The sequence below is a fragment of the Nyctereutes procyonoides genome, unplaced genomic scaffold (genome assembly GCF_905146905.1).
Source record: "Nyctereutes procyonoides isolate TBG_1078 unplaced genomic scaffold, NYPRO_anot_genome, whole genome shotgun sequence".
Taxonomy (NCBI): domain Eukaryota; kingdom Metazoa; phylum Chordata; class Mammalia; order Carnivora; family Canidae; genus Nyctereutes; species Nyctereutes procyonoides.
In genome coordinates, this window is record NW_026575021.1 from 11309504 (window position 1) to 11322865 (window position 13362).

General features: G+C 45.4%; 2 protein-coding genes across 8 annotated transcripts in view; one reads left to right on the plus strand and one right to left on the minus strand.

Moving 5' to 3' along the window:
- Positions 1 to 9877, plus strand: part of CORIN (corin, serine peptidase) — a 219866-nt gene extending 209989 nt beyond the window's left edge. For all 3 annotated transcript variants that reach the window (XM_055339217.1, XM_055339225.1, XM_055339232.1), the window contains 2 exons: positions 2121 to 2254; positions 7940 to 9877. In XM_055339217.1, coding sequence (XP_055195192.1) covers positions 2121 to 2254; positions 7940 to 8122 — 317 coding nt within the window. In that variant the 3' untranslated portion in view covers positions 8123 to 9877. The remainder of the gene's footprint in view (positions 1 to 2120; positions 2255 to 7939) is intronic.
- Positions 9878 to 10517: 640 nt separating this feature from the next.
- ATP10D (ATPase phospholipid transporting 10D (putative)) overlaps positions 10518 to 13362 on the minus strand; it is a 100747-nt gene continuing 97902 nt past the window's right edge. For all 5 annotated transcript variants that reach the window (XM_055339191.1, XM_055339190.1, XM_055339188.1 and 2 more), the window contains exon 23: positions 10518 to 12311. In XM_055339191.1, coding sequence (XP_055195166.1) covers positions 11981 to 12311 — 331 coding nt within the window. In that variant the 3' untranslated portion in view covers positions 10518 to 11980. The remainder of the gene's footprint in view (positions 12312 to 13362) is intronic.

The following is a 13362-nucleotide window of genomic DNA, read 5'->3' on the forward strand; positions in this document are numbered from 1 at the left end:
GTCCCCTGCCGTGTCCCCCGCGAGGCTCCGGGGACACTCTCCCTCCCGTTCCACCTCTAGGAGTGCAGCCCCCGGGGCAGGTGCCAGGGGGCCGTGTCGCAGCCCTTGCCACACACACCAGAGGTGCCGGGCCCGTGGCAGCCCCCAAATCCCCCCCACCCCCCTATTCCTGCTTCAGGGAGCCCCTGCCAAGGCCCGGTGGGGAGGGCCTGTCGGTCACCCCAGCTGCAGACCATCTCCACCAGGGACGGGCCTCCCTCCGGTGGGGACAGCCCCGGCCCCCAGTCCCAAGCTCGGGGCAACGAGGGGGCCTCGTCCACACTTGCACCACCACCACCTACAGCCCTTCCAGAAGGAAAACCCGTTTGCCACTTGCCTCTGGAAATTGATTAAAAGTCATTTGGCCCCTAGATGACCAAACACCAACACAGAGCGACTCAACGGCGCGCCCCGGCGCTCCCAGCCCCCCTCTCGGGCCCCCTCTGTGTCACCTACCAAAAGTTCAGGGTAAGACTGTAACCAGGGAGGGGGGTCTCCTCCAACGGTAAGGGCCGGCCGCTGCGACCCTCGGGAATGCAGACTGCCTGGGCGTCCCCGTCGCCCACCTTAGCCACTGCCACTTGGAAGGACAGGTGTTTGGTCTTGTTTTTCCTTAAATTTTAGATCAGTTTTGGGCTGAGTCGAGTTTCTTTTCTGTATGATCGGTGGATGACAGAGAAAGCTAACAGACAGGGTTGAGTCAGTGACTTCTGAAAAGCTCCCACGGAAGGCCTTCGAAGGCCGTGCTGGCCATGTCACGTCGCCGTTCCGGGGACCCGGGCTGTCCAAAGCCCTAGTTGGTACCGTGACGTGATACAGCCGCAGCCTCCACCTGCATTGTTTCTACGACATCCGCATCAGACTCCGAGCAATCACATAGCATCACGCAGACCACGTATGTGGTGTCGCGTGAAGAGCAGGGGTCCGAATTCGGTTAGAAAAGTGTTATTGACCCTGACTTCCTGGCTTACTATAAAATGGAGAAAAAAAATAATAGCAGCTGCCTAATTCATAGGATTCTTGTAAAGATTTAAGACAAATAGGCCCAGAATATGCCAAGTGCAGGTCCAGGCCTACCACTAGTCTCCATAAATGTTACCGATGGTGGTTTTTTTTTTAAGATTTTATTTATTCATGAGAGACACACAGAGAGAGGCAGAGACACAGGCAGAAGGAGAAGCAGGCTCCATGCCGGGAGCCCAATGTGGGACTCGATCCCAGGACCCCGGGGATCACTCCGTGGGCGGAAGGCAGACAGATGCTCACCACTGAGCCTCCTGCGCATCCCAGGTGATGGGCCTTATTACCATTAACGAGTCCTTGAAACTGTCTCATCACATTGATTCTCCGGATGGGATTCTTTCTTCCCATAGGCCACCCTGTGTGTGTGTGTGTGTGTGTGTGTACTGTTTCCTCATCACTATCTAAGAGCAGAATGATGTGTGTAATTTTGTCTAAACAACAAGGCTATGATATGCTCTGAGGAACCCATCGTTATTCGGTGAGAACTTAGAAACAAGACAGAATTTGCAGGTTCCCTCTGCTGACAGACAGTAAGGGCTGGTTTTGTCCCCTTGGACACCTCCCTCCCTGTGCGGCCTCTGGGGTCAAAGCTGCTTACCTCCAGCACCGGCCTCGGTAGCACTTGGTGAGACTTTGCTCTAAACCTAGCGGGGGAGCCACCGTTCCCGTCTCAGTCCCGGGGGATGTGTCCTCCTGGGGCAGCGCCAGGCTCGCTCGGGGCTGGCGGCCCCTCCATTGGGCGCGGGGCTCCGGCTTGACTTTCTTTTCATCGTAGCAGCCGTGGTTTCTGTTGAAGCCTAGTGGGGGGGGGGCACGAGCCAAGTTGGCTGTCTGGTCTGTGCCTCAGTCTCTCATTGATCCAATAAAGGAGTTTGACCAGATGATCGCTATCAACGCGGTTGCCTAACGTGCCTGGTCTTTGAGATGGATGGCGCTTTAAGAATATGCTCCTCCTGGTACACAAGTGTCATCGTCTCATGCACGCCTAGCCTCGTTCTTGAGTCATTATACCCTCTTATATATTGTTTCTTTTTCCTTAAAAACCCAACCCAACCCAGTGCCTTTTAAGCTGCAAGAGGGTGAAGTCCGCATCATCTCCCTGGAGCAGTGCCAGGCCTACTTCGACATGAAGACCATCACCACCCGGATGATATGTGCTGGCTACGAGTCTGGCACCGTCGACTCGTGCATGGTAAATGGTTTCCTGGTTCCGAGGAGATGTGGGTCAGTGGGGCCGTATAAGATCATCGTTACTCATGTGTGGCCCTTTGGGAATATTTTTTGCAAGTTGCTTACTACCAAATATTTATTCGCAGTAGGTACTTGATCTAGTACCCAGGTGGCCCCCCTGTAGCTACCCCACGGCCTTCCGTCAGGTCGCCTTCAGCTTCCCTATCGGCTGCGTGGGGAGCAGCACCGGGGACAGTGGTAGGAAGAGGGGCCCTATCTGGCCCACCCTGCAGCTAGTATGAGGTTCCAGCTGTAACCGGGCTGCCCACCCTCACCCCTAGGCACAGAGCGACACCAAAGGACGTTTTCAGCCATCGGCCATCAGGATGACGGCATCAAAGCCCCTGCAAACACGCCCGCTTCCAGGGGGGAGTCGATCCCACGGGCCTGCACCCGAGAGCCAGCTTGTCCCGACCTATCGCTGGTCCGGGCCTGTGGACACTCGGGGCTCCTGGTCACGGTGGTTTGCTGAGCGCGCTAACTTAGCAATGCAGGGAGGCATTTTTATTCTTACCCTAACGAACACCCATTGACTATTACATTGAACTGGCTCCCAGGGAAGGACAAAAAAGTTCAAGTGCTCAAAGAAGCTTATTTTTTTCTATGTTTAAATTTTAATTCTGGTGTAAATACAATGTTACACTAGTTTCAGGCGCAGACTGTAGCGATCCCACACTTCCATACACCAGAGCAAGGGCCCCCTGAATCCCACCACCTGTTTCCCCCATCCCCACACCCACCTCCCCTCGGGTGACCATCAGCTTGTTCTCTACAGTTAAGAGTCTCTTGGTTTGTCTCTTTTTTGTTCCTTTGCTCATTTGTTTTGTTTCTTATGTTCCACATGAGTGAAATCATATGGGATTGTCTTTCTCTGACTGACTCTGCTTAGCATTATTAGCTTGGCATTGCACATGGCAAGATTTCATTCTTTTTATGGCTGAGTAATACTCCACTGTGTATATACACCACTTCTTTATCCTTTCATCCGTCAGTGGACACTTGGGCTGTCTCCACAGTTTGGTCATTGCATATAATGCAGTAAACACAGGGGTGCACCGGTTTCTTTGAATGAGTGTTTCTGTATTCTTTGGGTAAATACGCAGTAGTGTGATTACTGGATCATAGGGTAGCTCTGTTTTTAACTTTCTGAAGACCCTCTATACTGTTTCCATTGTGGTTGCACCAGTTTGCATTCCCACCAACAGGGAAAGAGGTAGGTACCTTTCTCTTCACGTCCTCACTAACGCTTGCTTCTTGTGTTTTCTATTTTAGCCACTCGGTGGTATCTCAGTGTAATTGTGATTTGCATTTTCCTGATGATAAGTGATGTCAAACATCTTTTCATGCGTTTGATGGCCATCTAGGTGTCTTCTTTGGAGAAACAGCTGTTCATGTCTTCTGCCCATTTTTCATTGGATTATTTGTTTTTGGGGTGTTGGGTTGTAGAAGTTCTTTATACACTTTGGATATTAACCCTTTATTGCACATGTCATTTGCAAATATCTTCTCCCATCCTATAGGCTTTTAGTTTTGTTGATCGTTTCCTTCACTGTGCAGACGTTTTTGATTTTGATGCAGTTCAATAGTTTATTTTTGTTTTTGCTTTTATTTCGAGACGTATCTAGAAAAATGTTGCTATGGCCAGTGTTAGAGAGATTACTGTGATGTGCTGTCTTCTAGGATTTTCTTTTATGGTTTCAGGTCTTATATTTAGGTCTTTAATCTATTTTAATTTTATTTTTTTGTGGATGGTGTAAGAAAGTGATCCAGTTTCATTTTCTCGTGTGTAGTTGACAAGTTTTCCCAACATTTGTTGAAGGGACTTTTTCCATCAGATATTCCTCCCTGCTTTGTTGAAAATTAATTAACTGTACAATTATGGGCTCATTTCTGGGTTTTCTATTCTGTTCCATTGATCTGTGTCTGGTTTTGTGCCAGTATCATGCTGTTTTGATTACTACAGCTTCGCAATATAACTTGAAGTCTGAAATTCTGATACCTCTTGGTTTTCGCATCTTTTGTGGCTCCACATACATTTTAGGATTGTTTGTTCTAGCTCTGAAAAATGCTGTTAGTATCTTGATAGGGATTGCGTTAAATCTGTAGACTGCTTTGGATAGTATAGACATTTTAACAATTTTTTTTCTTCCGTTCTAATCCATGAGCATGGAATGTCTTTCCATTTCTTCGTGTCATCATCAGTTTCTTTTCTTAGTGTGTTATAGTTTTCAGAGTACAGGTCTTTCGCCTCTTTGGTTAGATGTATTCCTAGGTATCTTACTATTTTTGGTGCAATTGTTAATGGGATTCTTAATTTGTCTTTCTGCTTCAAAGAAGCATAGAACAGTGGAGAAGGCAGTTACTCTACACCATGGCTCTGAAACACCTTTGCTATTTCACTACTGTGGGGTAGATAGGATTGCCCCACACATTGCTGAAGTGAAGAAGAGAGCGACAATATTATTACCACTAACACAATATAGTAAAGGAACACTGTTGGTGGCCTATTTCAGAACAGGCAAATAAGAGGACTGGAAATTGCCAGTGGTGGTTCCTTAGTTATCACAGGCAAGAGGGAGGCAAGCAGATGGTTTGGAGTTTCACTGAGGGCACCGTCCCTTCTGCCTCTTGGCCACAAATTGTCCGACTGAGGTGGATTGTGGTGAAGGAATTCCTACCTTCCTGTGAGAGGCCCAGGTTTGACTTCCCAAGCCAAACCAAAAAAAAAAAAAAAAAAGTATTTGGGGAGGCAGCATGGCATGGGGCTTGGGACACAGCATTTGCAGCCTGAACGTTCTGGGTTGGATCCAATCTCTGCCTATAAGGACAATGTGACCTGGAGAAGTTATCTAACCTCTCTAGAATCACAGGATGGAGCTGATTCTAATTTTCAGGGTGTTTTGAGGACCACCTGAGTCAGTGTCGGTGAAAGCCCTCTCTTTCACATATCCGTGTGTGATGTCTGGCACACTCACTCAGGGAAAAATAATCACATAATTAGCATCTATCAGTTAGTGCTTCTCATGTTCCAATATCTTTTCCAAATGCTTTCTAATAACTCATTTAATCCTCATCATCAATTCTTGTGGCACTATCACGGTTTTTACTGTTTTAGAAATCAGGAAAAACAAGGGAGTGGAGAGGTTAAGTAATTTTCCCCACATTACCCATCAGGAAGGTGGTTCAGTGAGGACATGAACTCAGGAAGCCTGGCTTCAGGGTCCAAGTGCTCACCTGCTACACTCTCGTGGTGGCAGTGATTAGCGTAGGCACATCTTCCCCCCCAACCCCCAAGATGGTTTGGAGGTGGACCCAAAACTAGTGCCTCTTCATCTCTTGGGAATTGTTAAAGGAGAAGAAGGGAAGGGATTCTTTGAAAGAGATTGGAGCCCAAGCACAGGCATGTTCATATCATGTTGTCTGATAGAAACTTGGGAGTAGTGGGAATTCAACACCGCGGGTGTCTTACATGTGTCCTGGGTTTTCTCCAATACATCCCCAGGGAGAAAACAAATCAACAAAAGCTACTTTTACCAGGTCTGGAGTAAGATTACTCACTAGAACCTCTCATTATCTTTCTTCCTTGCATCCATAGCACACATCGGAAGCTTCTATTAAGGTCTAGAAATCATGGGGATCAATATCAAAGCCAAACATAAACTTTGGCCTAAAGCCCAATATTATGAAAAGCAGACCAAAAAAGAGCAAATTGTGCCTTTTGCTATATTCTCTCTTGCATTCAAATTGCTTCTCCCTTCCTTCTGGTTTCCCACCTGACAAATGTCTACTTGCCTCCCTAGGCCTAGCTCAAAATCCACATCTTGGGAAAGGCACTTTTTGCTCCTCTCCAGCTGGTCAGTAAGCGCTCATTCCTTTGAAGCCTCCTTCGTGTATGGCCCTGGGACCTGGCCTTTGAGTAGAGTTACTCTTGTTACCCAAGCAGACTTTTGGCCACCCAGGGACAAAAAAAAAATCGTGCCCTCTTCATCTGCAGAGATCCTAGCACAGACTCTGGCAAAGAGTAGACACCAGATAATTATTTGGCTACACTCCTGATCTGGAAGTGGAGAGACGCTGACTTGTACACATCTTGGTTTTTGGTTTAAGTGGTAGTTTAATTATATGGACGCTACCTTTCAGGATACTGAATGCCCAAGCTACTATGCGCCCCTTTCCCATCCTCCTCTCTGAAGAGGCTTCTTTTTTTCGAAGCAACATAGACACATCCCATTTGAATCACTCCCTGGCATAATAAACAGCTCACCCTACGTGAGTCAGCAACTTAGTGTTGCTTTTATATAAGGGGAGATGGAAACACTTGTGCAATATGTCCAATAACACGTTTCTAGGAAATGTTGCTTTAAAAACTCAGGCTTTCAAATAGAACAACTTATCCAGCCCCTTGCGAGGTCTATCATTATTTAGGCTTCTGGCACCGTAAGGCGTACACGTAAAGAGGGCTGTTTCCATGGAAGCACGCAGCACAATCAGAAAACTTCATTTCACTTTAACATTTTGCTGACACCGTAGGAGGACTCCCACGGTAGTTAGGGACTTGGAGTCGTGGTGCCAGGCTGCCCAGGCCTCACGCTCCCTCTGCCTACGAACAGGTTACACACCTGTGCTTCGGTCTCGTTACCTCCAAAATGGGTATTACAGTGATTGTCATCAACTCATAGGGATTTCATCAGGATTCAATGAGCAAATCCAAGGGAAAGTGAGGAGCACCAGTAAACATAATTACTATTTTTCTCCAGTGTGACGGGGTGGGGTGGGGTGTGGGAGACCATCTGTAGAATTTCAAGTTTGACATCCTTACAGGGCAGGAGTATTTGTAAATCCCCACCATGAGTTCACATACGTAGTTCCTTATCTTCCAGGGTATCGATTCCTCTTTTTGGATGCCACGTACAATACACCTCATCTCTGATCTTTCCAGATGTAGCCAATATTCACGTTTATAAAGCCATAGTGTCTCACTGTTCATTACACGAGGGCAAAAGAACTGCAACACCCAAATCGAAATGTCAAGAATGAAAATATCTCTATGCACATGAGGGGGAATAGAGGCTACCAATACTATACCCAACTGTAAATAATTCTGATGTGGGATTCTCCATGTATACTAATTGAAAAAAGTCCTGCGAACTATTAAGAAATACAGCAAGTTGCCGGTATCTTTTACTAAATACATTCATTCATAAAGCAAGAATCTTGAAAATGGAGAGTTATTTTTGGAATAGTTTTCTACTACTGTTGCGTGGGGAAAAAAATCTGAGTGTTCCATTTTGGGTACTTTCAACATTAGGAGAGAATTAGTTGTGATACACTAGAATTTTTAAAAAGTGATGACCTATTTTGATAAGCACAGGAAATGGCTGAAAAGTCTGATTTCATGGAAATAAGAATGGAGCCCTTTCCCAAGGCACCCCCATTCCCTTAAAGATCAGGGTTTAAGATGTTCATTCGAAAGTTGCATCTAGGTAGTAAAACCCATGCTCCCTCCAGTTGGCAATGAAAACCTTGTTTTAAACTTTCTAAGAAGTTGGTTAGGCTGGGTTTGGCTTCACCGTACCCCCGGGATGACACGGACGGTCATGAGGGCTCTGAGATACTGGTGACTAACGTCCACTGCTGTTCATTACAGGGTGACAGCGGTGGGCCACTGGTTTGCGAGCGGCCTGGAGGACAGTGGACATTATTTGGCTTAACGTCGTGGGGCTCCGTCTGCTTTTCCAAAGTCCTGGGGCCTGGAGTTTATAGCAACGTGTCCTACTTCGTCGAATGGATTGAAAGACAAATATACATCCATAACTTTCTCCTGAAGTAATTCCAAAGATGACGAGAGACTTTTGCCAGCTACACTCAAAGAAAATGGCCTTTTTGACTGAGCAGAGCTTCCTGCAGAGAGCCGTCCAGAAGCACTTGTCACGGACAGTGACAAGCTCAGCAGTGCACTGCAAATTTTCATGTTTGCTTTGGTCTAATTTTAGTTTTTTCAGCTTTAGTTTTCTCTTATTTCAAGTTTAATGACAGTCTTTAAACAACAAAGCAAGGCAGATTTTGTTCTTTTGCCAGCCTTCATCTTGACCATAGCACAAAATTATCAGCTCTGGAATAAGGCAGGTGCTAGGGCAGCAGGTTCTAGAAAATCCTCTTTATTCCAGTCCCCAGGAGGACACAGAGACCCAGGCTGATGAATCTTTGCCAGCTTTTGTTTCTCAAGCACAATTAGCAGAGTTGGCAAATCTCAATATTAATATTGGAGACTTGCTTTTGATTTATTAAGAGCCAAGGCATTTTACATGCTTAAATTATTTACTATTACTCAAGTCTGCATAGTTCTGAAAACCTATGAAAAGACAGTTAGAGGCAAAAGACAAGTAAAGTGGCATCCATTTCAGTGGCTGAAATGGCAGGACGTGCTGACACAAAGGTTGTTAGAGTCAACACTAGCCTTTAGCGTTACAGGGCTGCACGCTCTGAACTTAAGTCAAGGATGCGACCTTACAGAAGGGTCTCCACAGAACCTTCCCTGTAGCCGGGATGTGTTCAGTGTGTTATCAGTTGGCTGACCGAGACCTCCACAACTAGACGGATATTTGTGGGAAACCTTTTGTTTTGCCTTATGTGACAATGAATTGACATTAAACTTTGCCAAAGGAAAACTTGCTTCGGCCTTGGTCACTAAAACAAAAATCTAAAAATGCTTTTAAGCGCTAGGTCACTCTATGCACGTCGATTCCCGAAGTAACTGGTGGTTAAAGGTATTTCTCCCCACTGAAAAGCTGCCAAATGCCAATTTTCACACGGAAATAATCTGTCAGGCATCCATTTAGCCACATCGAAATGCCTTCCGAACAAGTTAGGACTCCCTGCTGACCTTCACCAGCAATTTTACACTTCTTTTTTTTTTTTTTTGTACTTCTCTGCATGTACACACATTTCAGGTTTGAAAAGCTACCTTGACACTTTCCATGTTACGCGTCTCCTGCTCTGTGGTTTGTATAAACCTGTTGAGACTGAAATCCAGCAACGGAATGATGGACACAACTGTGTGAGAGCTGAAGAGCATACGTCGGTTTGGTTCTAGCTGTAGGTACATAATGTAATAACCTGTAGCTTCGCTCAACTTCTGTTCGGTCAAGTGTACCGACTGTACTTATTCTACATAACCCTTCATGCAAATAAAATGGTACAATCCTTCTTTTTAATGGACATGGAACATGGATCGCAAGTCCCAGAAATCCGTGCATCCCCCTATAACAGTTGGCCCCCAGATGCCGACCAATCCGAATTCACCTGTCATGTGTCCCACCGGCACAGCAACGTGCTCTTTTGTCTTAGTTGATGGGTGACTCTTTGAAAACGAGAGGTTGCTAATACTCTCAAAGTCCCTCCCAGTGTCCAAAGAAAAATTTAATCCTGGTAACAGCGCGAGGGATCTTTCCAAGAGTACATCTTGGGAGCCTGATACAATTCTTTCATGAATCTTTTGGGATAAAATTATACCCCAAAATGTATATCATTAAATCAATTTTTCCTGGTTACCAGGAGCAATGATACAATGCTTGGTTCCCCGAAACTTAGTAAAATACACTGAATACCAAAATGCAACAGATCAGATGGGCTTGGGTAACTCTGCGTAAAACTTATTTATTTGTAAATGAGATCCTTTAAAGCCTCACTACAGATCCCAAATCTCTTTTACCCAAGGGCCAGACATGTTTCAGAATCCAGAATTTTTCAGAAATTAAAAAACACAACTTATCACCCAGTAATAAAATGCATTTTTATAGCAAAGTATCTGAATAATTACATTTAAATAAGTTGCCTTCCATCTGTTTAGGACATTGAATTTTGCCTAATTTATGAAAAAATTTTCAGCTTCAGAGCTCTTGGGATTTTGAATTGTGGCTAAGAGATTGTGAACCTATAAAATGAACACTCCAGACTTTCTTTTAACTTGTATGCACGGATACTTGACATCCAAGAGACTGACTTTTTTTCTTAGTCCTCTTGGCTAATTCTTTTTATCTTTAGATTCTAATCTTTTATTTATATTCAAGGGATGAATGGCAGCTGCTATGAGGATAACAGCTGATATGACATTACTGATTTTCCCATATAAGAAAATTCTAAATTCTAAATTCTTCTAAATTCTGGTACCGATTACTATTGGATTCAGTGGTAGGCACAGGAGTGATGACAGTTTTTCATACATGTTTCTTATTAAACAGTTTATTTTTTAAAAAATCATTAAGAAAGCAGAAAGCAACCTCCAATAGCCAGGTGCGATTTTGAAAGTTCTAGCAATCCATCTGTATGATATAAGACTATTTGCAGTAATATCAATTACCCAAAAAAAGTCAGACCAGGACAAATAGGCAGCAGGAGATGATGAAGCCCTGAGAATATCAGATTAATAGTCATAAGACCTTGATACAGACATAGAAGGAGATTTCGGGAAGGAGATTCTGGGTGGCTCGTGGCCGACAATTTTCAGATGAATACATGTTGAGCTTTAAAAGAACTCGACAAGAATTGATGACCTCCTAACATCTGAGCTTAGCTGAACCTAGTCTCTGTTCCAATGAAAACGGGCATACATGATCTGCAACAGCAGTTCGCTTGCTGTAGACATTCCCGTCCTAAAATGTACTAAAAAAACACATTTTTCTAAGAACCTCATGGAATCCTGAGAACCACCTGTATTAGTCTCAATTCATAACAGCTGATCTTTAAAGGTCACAGCACCAGAGAAGTTGTAGGGTACTGTAAAGACGATGAACCCTCAAACAGTCTCTTGAAGATTGTCTTCAAATTGATTGTCTCATTTTGACCCGGCTGTCGTCAGCTTCAGAACAGGGCAACTGGCCAAAGGGGCTCCAGACCAGCTGATTCAGTCTGCCTGAAGACCTCACAAAAGGTCTTCTCTTGCCTGAAAGCGGAGAGAGGAACACATTCCTCCAGAACCCTGGCATCCCTCTGCCCTTCCCCAGGAAGACTCCGCCTCAAGAGAAACACCGAACCGAGCAGAGAGGTGTATGCCTTACGCCTGCGGTCAGATGACCAAAGGCATCTTCCCGGAGGAAATAAAAATCCATTAATAATCACTGATTACATTTTAAATAGTACAGTTATTACCCTACTTTAGGTACATTGTCACTTAAAAGGCTCTTGGGAATTTTTTTCTCTAGAAATTAACGATTTGTAACATTTTTTTCACGTGGAAATCTCTTCTGAGTTCTAACGGAGCTAAAAACGACTTTTTCTTCATTAAAGAAAATTCAGATTGGAGTCTGCTCGTTGAAAACATTTCCCTGGAATCTGAGAGCTCCCAATAAAATAAACAGATCTCAAAAGAATCGCCCAAGAATTTAAAATAAGACAGTTTAAAATGCTTTCACAAAATCCAGAAAGTTTCATAAAAGCGTTGGATTCGGAATTAAATAGTCCACCTCCCCAGACTCAGTTCAGGTTCAAAATCCAACCTGTCTTACAAATGTACGTACAAACATCCAGAAAGTGACATCATCACACTGGCTTTTCCAGGCACAGTAGAACGTCCACGTCCTTTCAGGAAAAATCCACCTCGTTCTTGCTTGACAGAGGTGTCTCTTCCAAATCTGAAATGAGATGTGCAACTGCAAGGAGGATAGATACCCTGTTTTGGTTTTGTTTTGTTTTAACCCTTCGAGGGCCCAGGCATCCCTGAGATTTTCTTTTCACAGAAGTCTGAGTCCAAAACAGTTTCATGTACAGATACGCTTCCCTGCTCGACAGCTCTGGAAGGTGCAGGCATCCTGGCAAAGGCAGCAGAAGGGCCAGGTGTGGCTCTCTTCTCTGACTTGGCAGCCGGGTGGTCAGCGTACTGAGCGGTCACCTGGCCCGTCGTTCCGGCCCTGCTCCACTTCTTGAGAGCTTCAGTTCTCTCCTCTGGCGTCAGTCTGTCCAGATGCTGAGCCCTCAGAACTGGAGATGGGAATAGGGATCCCTGGAGAACTCGGTATATGAACCTAGGGGACAGAAAGCATCACAGAGTTACAGTCGCCGCAAATGCCACACAGGACACACACACGTACTCCCCAGTTGGAAAAAATAACAGGGTCTGGTGGCCCCTGGCCTCCTTGAGGGAAAGGGAAAAGATAAGGACGCTAGAAGACGGAGACTGCGGCCCTACTAAGTCAGTATTTGTAAAGCACTTAGAAAACGGTGCATGTTTTCTGCAAGTGCCTGTCAAGTAAATACAAAATAAAATCTTTAAAGTAGAGGTACTAAAAAAAAATAAAAATTAAAAAAAATAAAGTAGAGGTACCAATACTGTGCTACCTCACAGACCTCACGGTCGGCCACACAGGCCAGTACAGGGAAAGCGCACGTAAATACACAGACAACGCTGGTGTTAGCTTCCTGGACTCCTGTGACACGGTACCACACACGTGTCCCCGAGGGTCCCTCCGGGCCAGCATTCTCCTGAACCCTGTGGGTCCTCCACTTGCGTCCTGGGGATCGTGCTGTCAGCCAGGGGGTCCCTCGGAGCTTTCTGACCGTGGCCCACCTCCTGTCCCGGCGGCTGCCGAGGTGGCTGGCGGGATCCAGGGCACAGTCCTCATGTCTTCAGCACGAGCCACAGGCTGTCCAGCCCCCCTGTTGGCCTCCTCTCGAAGGCGAATTCCCAAAAGCCCAGCTCTTCCTGTTCACAGCTTCTGGAATCTGCATAGGCAGAGAATCCCCTAAATCTAGTTTCTCTGGGTTTAATAGGCCTTCCCCTCAGTCTCCTTTCTCTCCCGTTTTATGCTAAGCAGAAGGAAGAAACCAGGCCGAACCTTCACCACTAAATATCCAAGTTCATGGTTCACAAATTCCGCTTTCCACCGAACAGGGGAACCCACTTCAGCTAAGTTTTCTGTGGCTACGCTGCCAAGATCTCCTTGCCTCAAATTTCCACTAACGCGTTTCTCATTTGTTTTTTTTTTTTCGGACTCCTCGCAGGCGGTGCCTTTAACATCCACATCTCTAGCAACATCCTGTTGAAGACGTATTTTCTAAGCCGATGTGGTTTTCTCC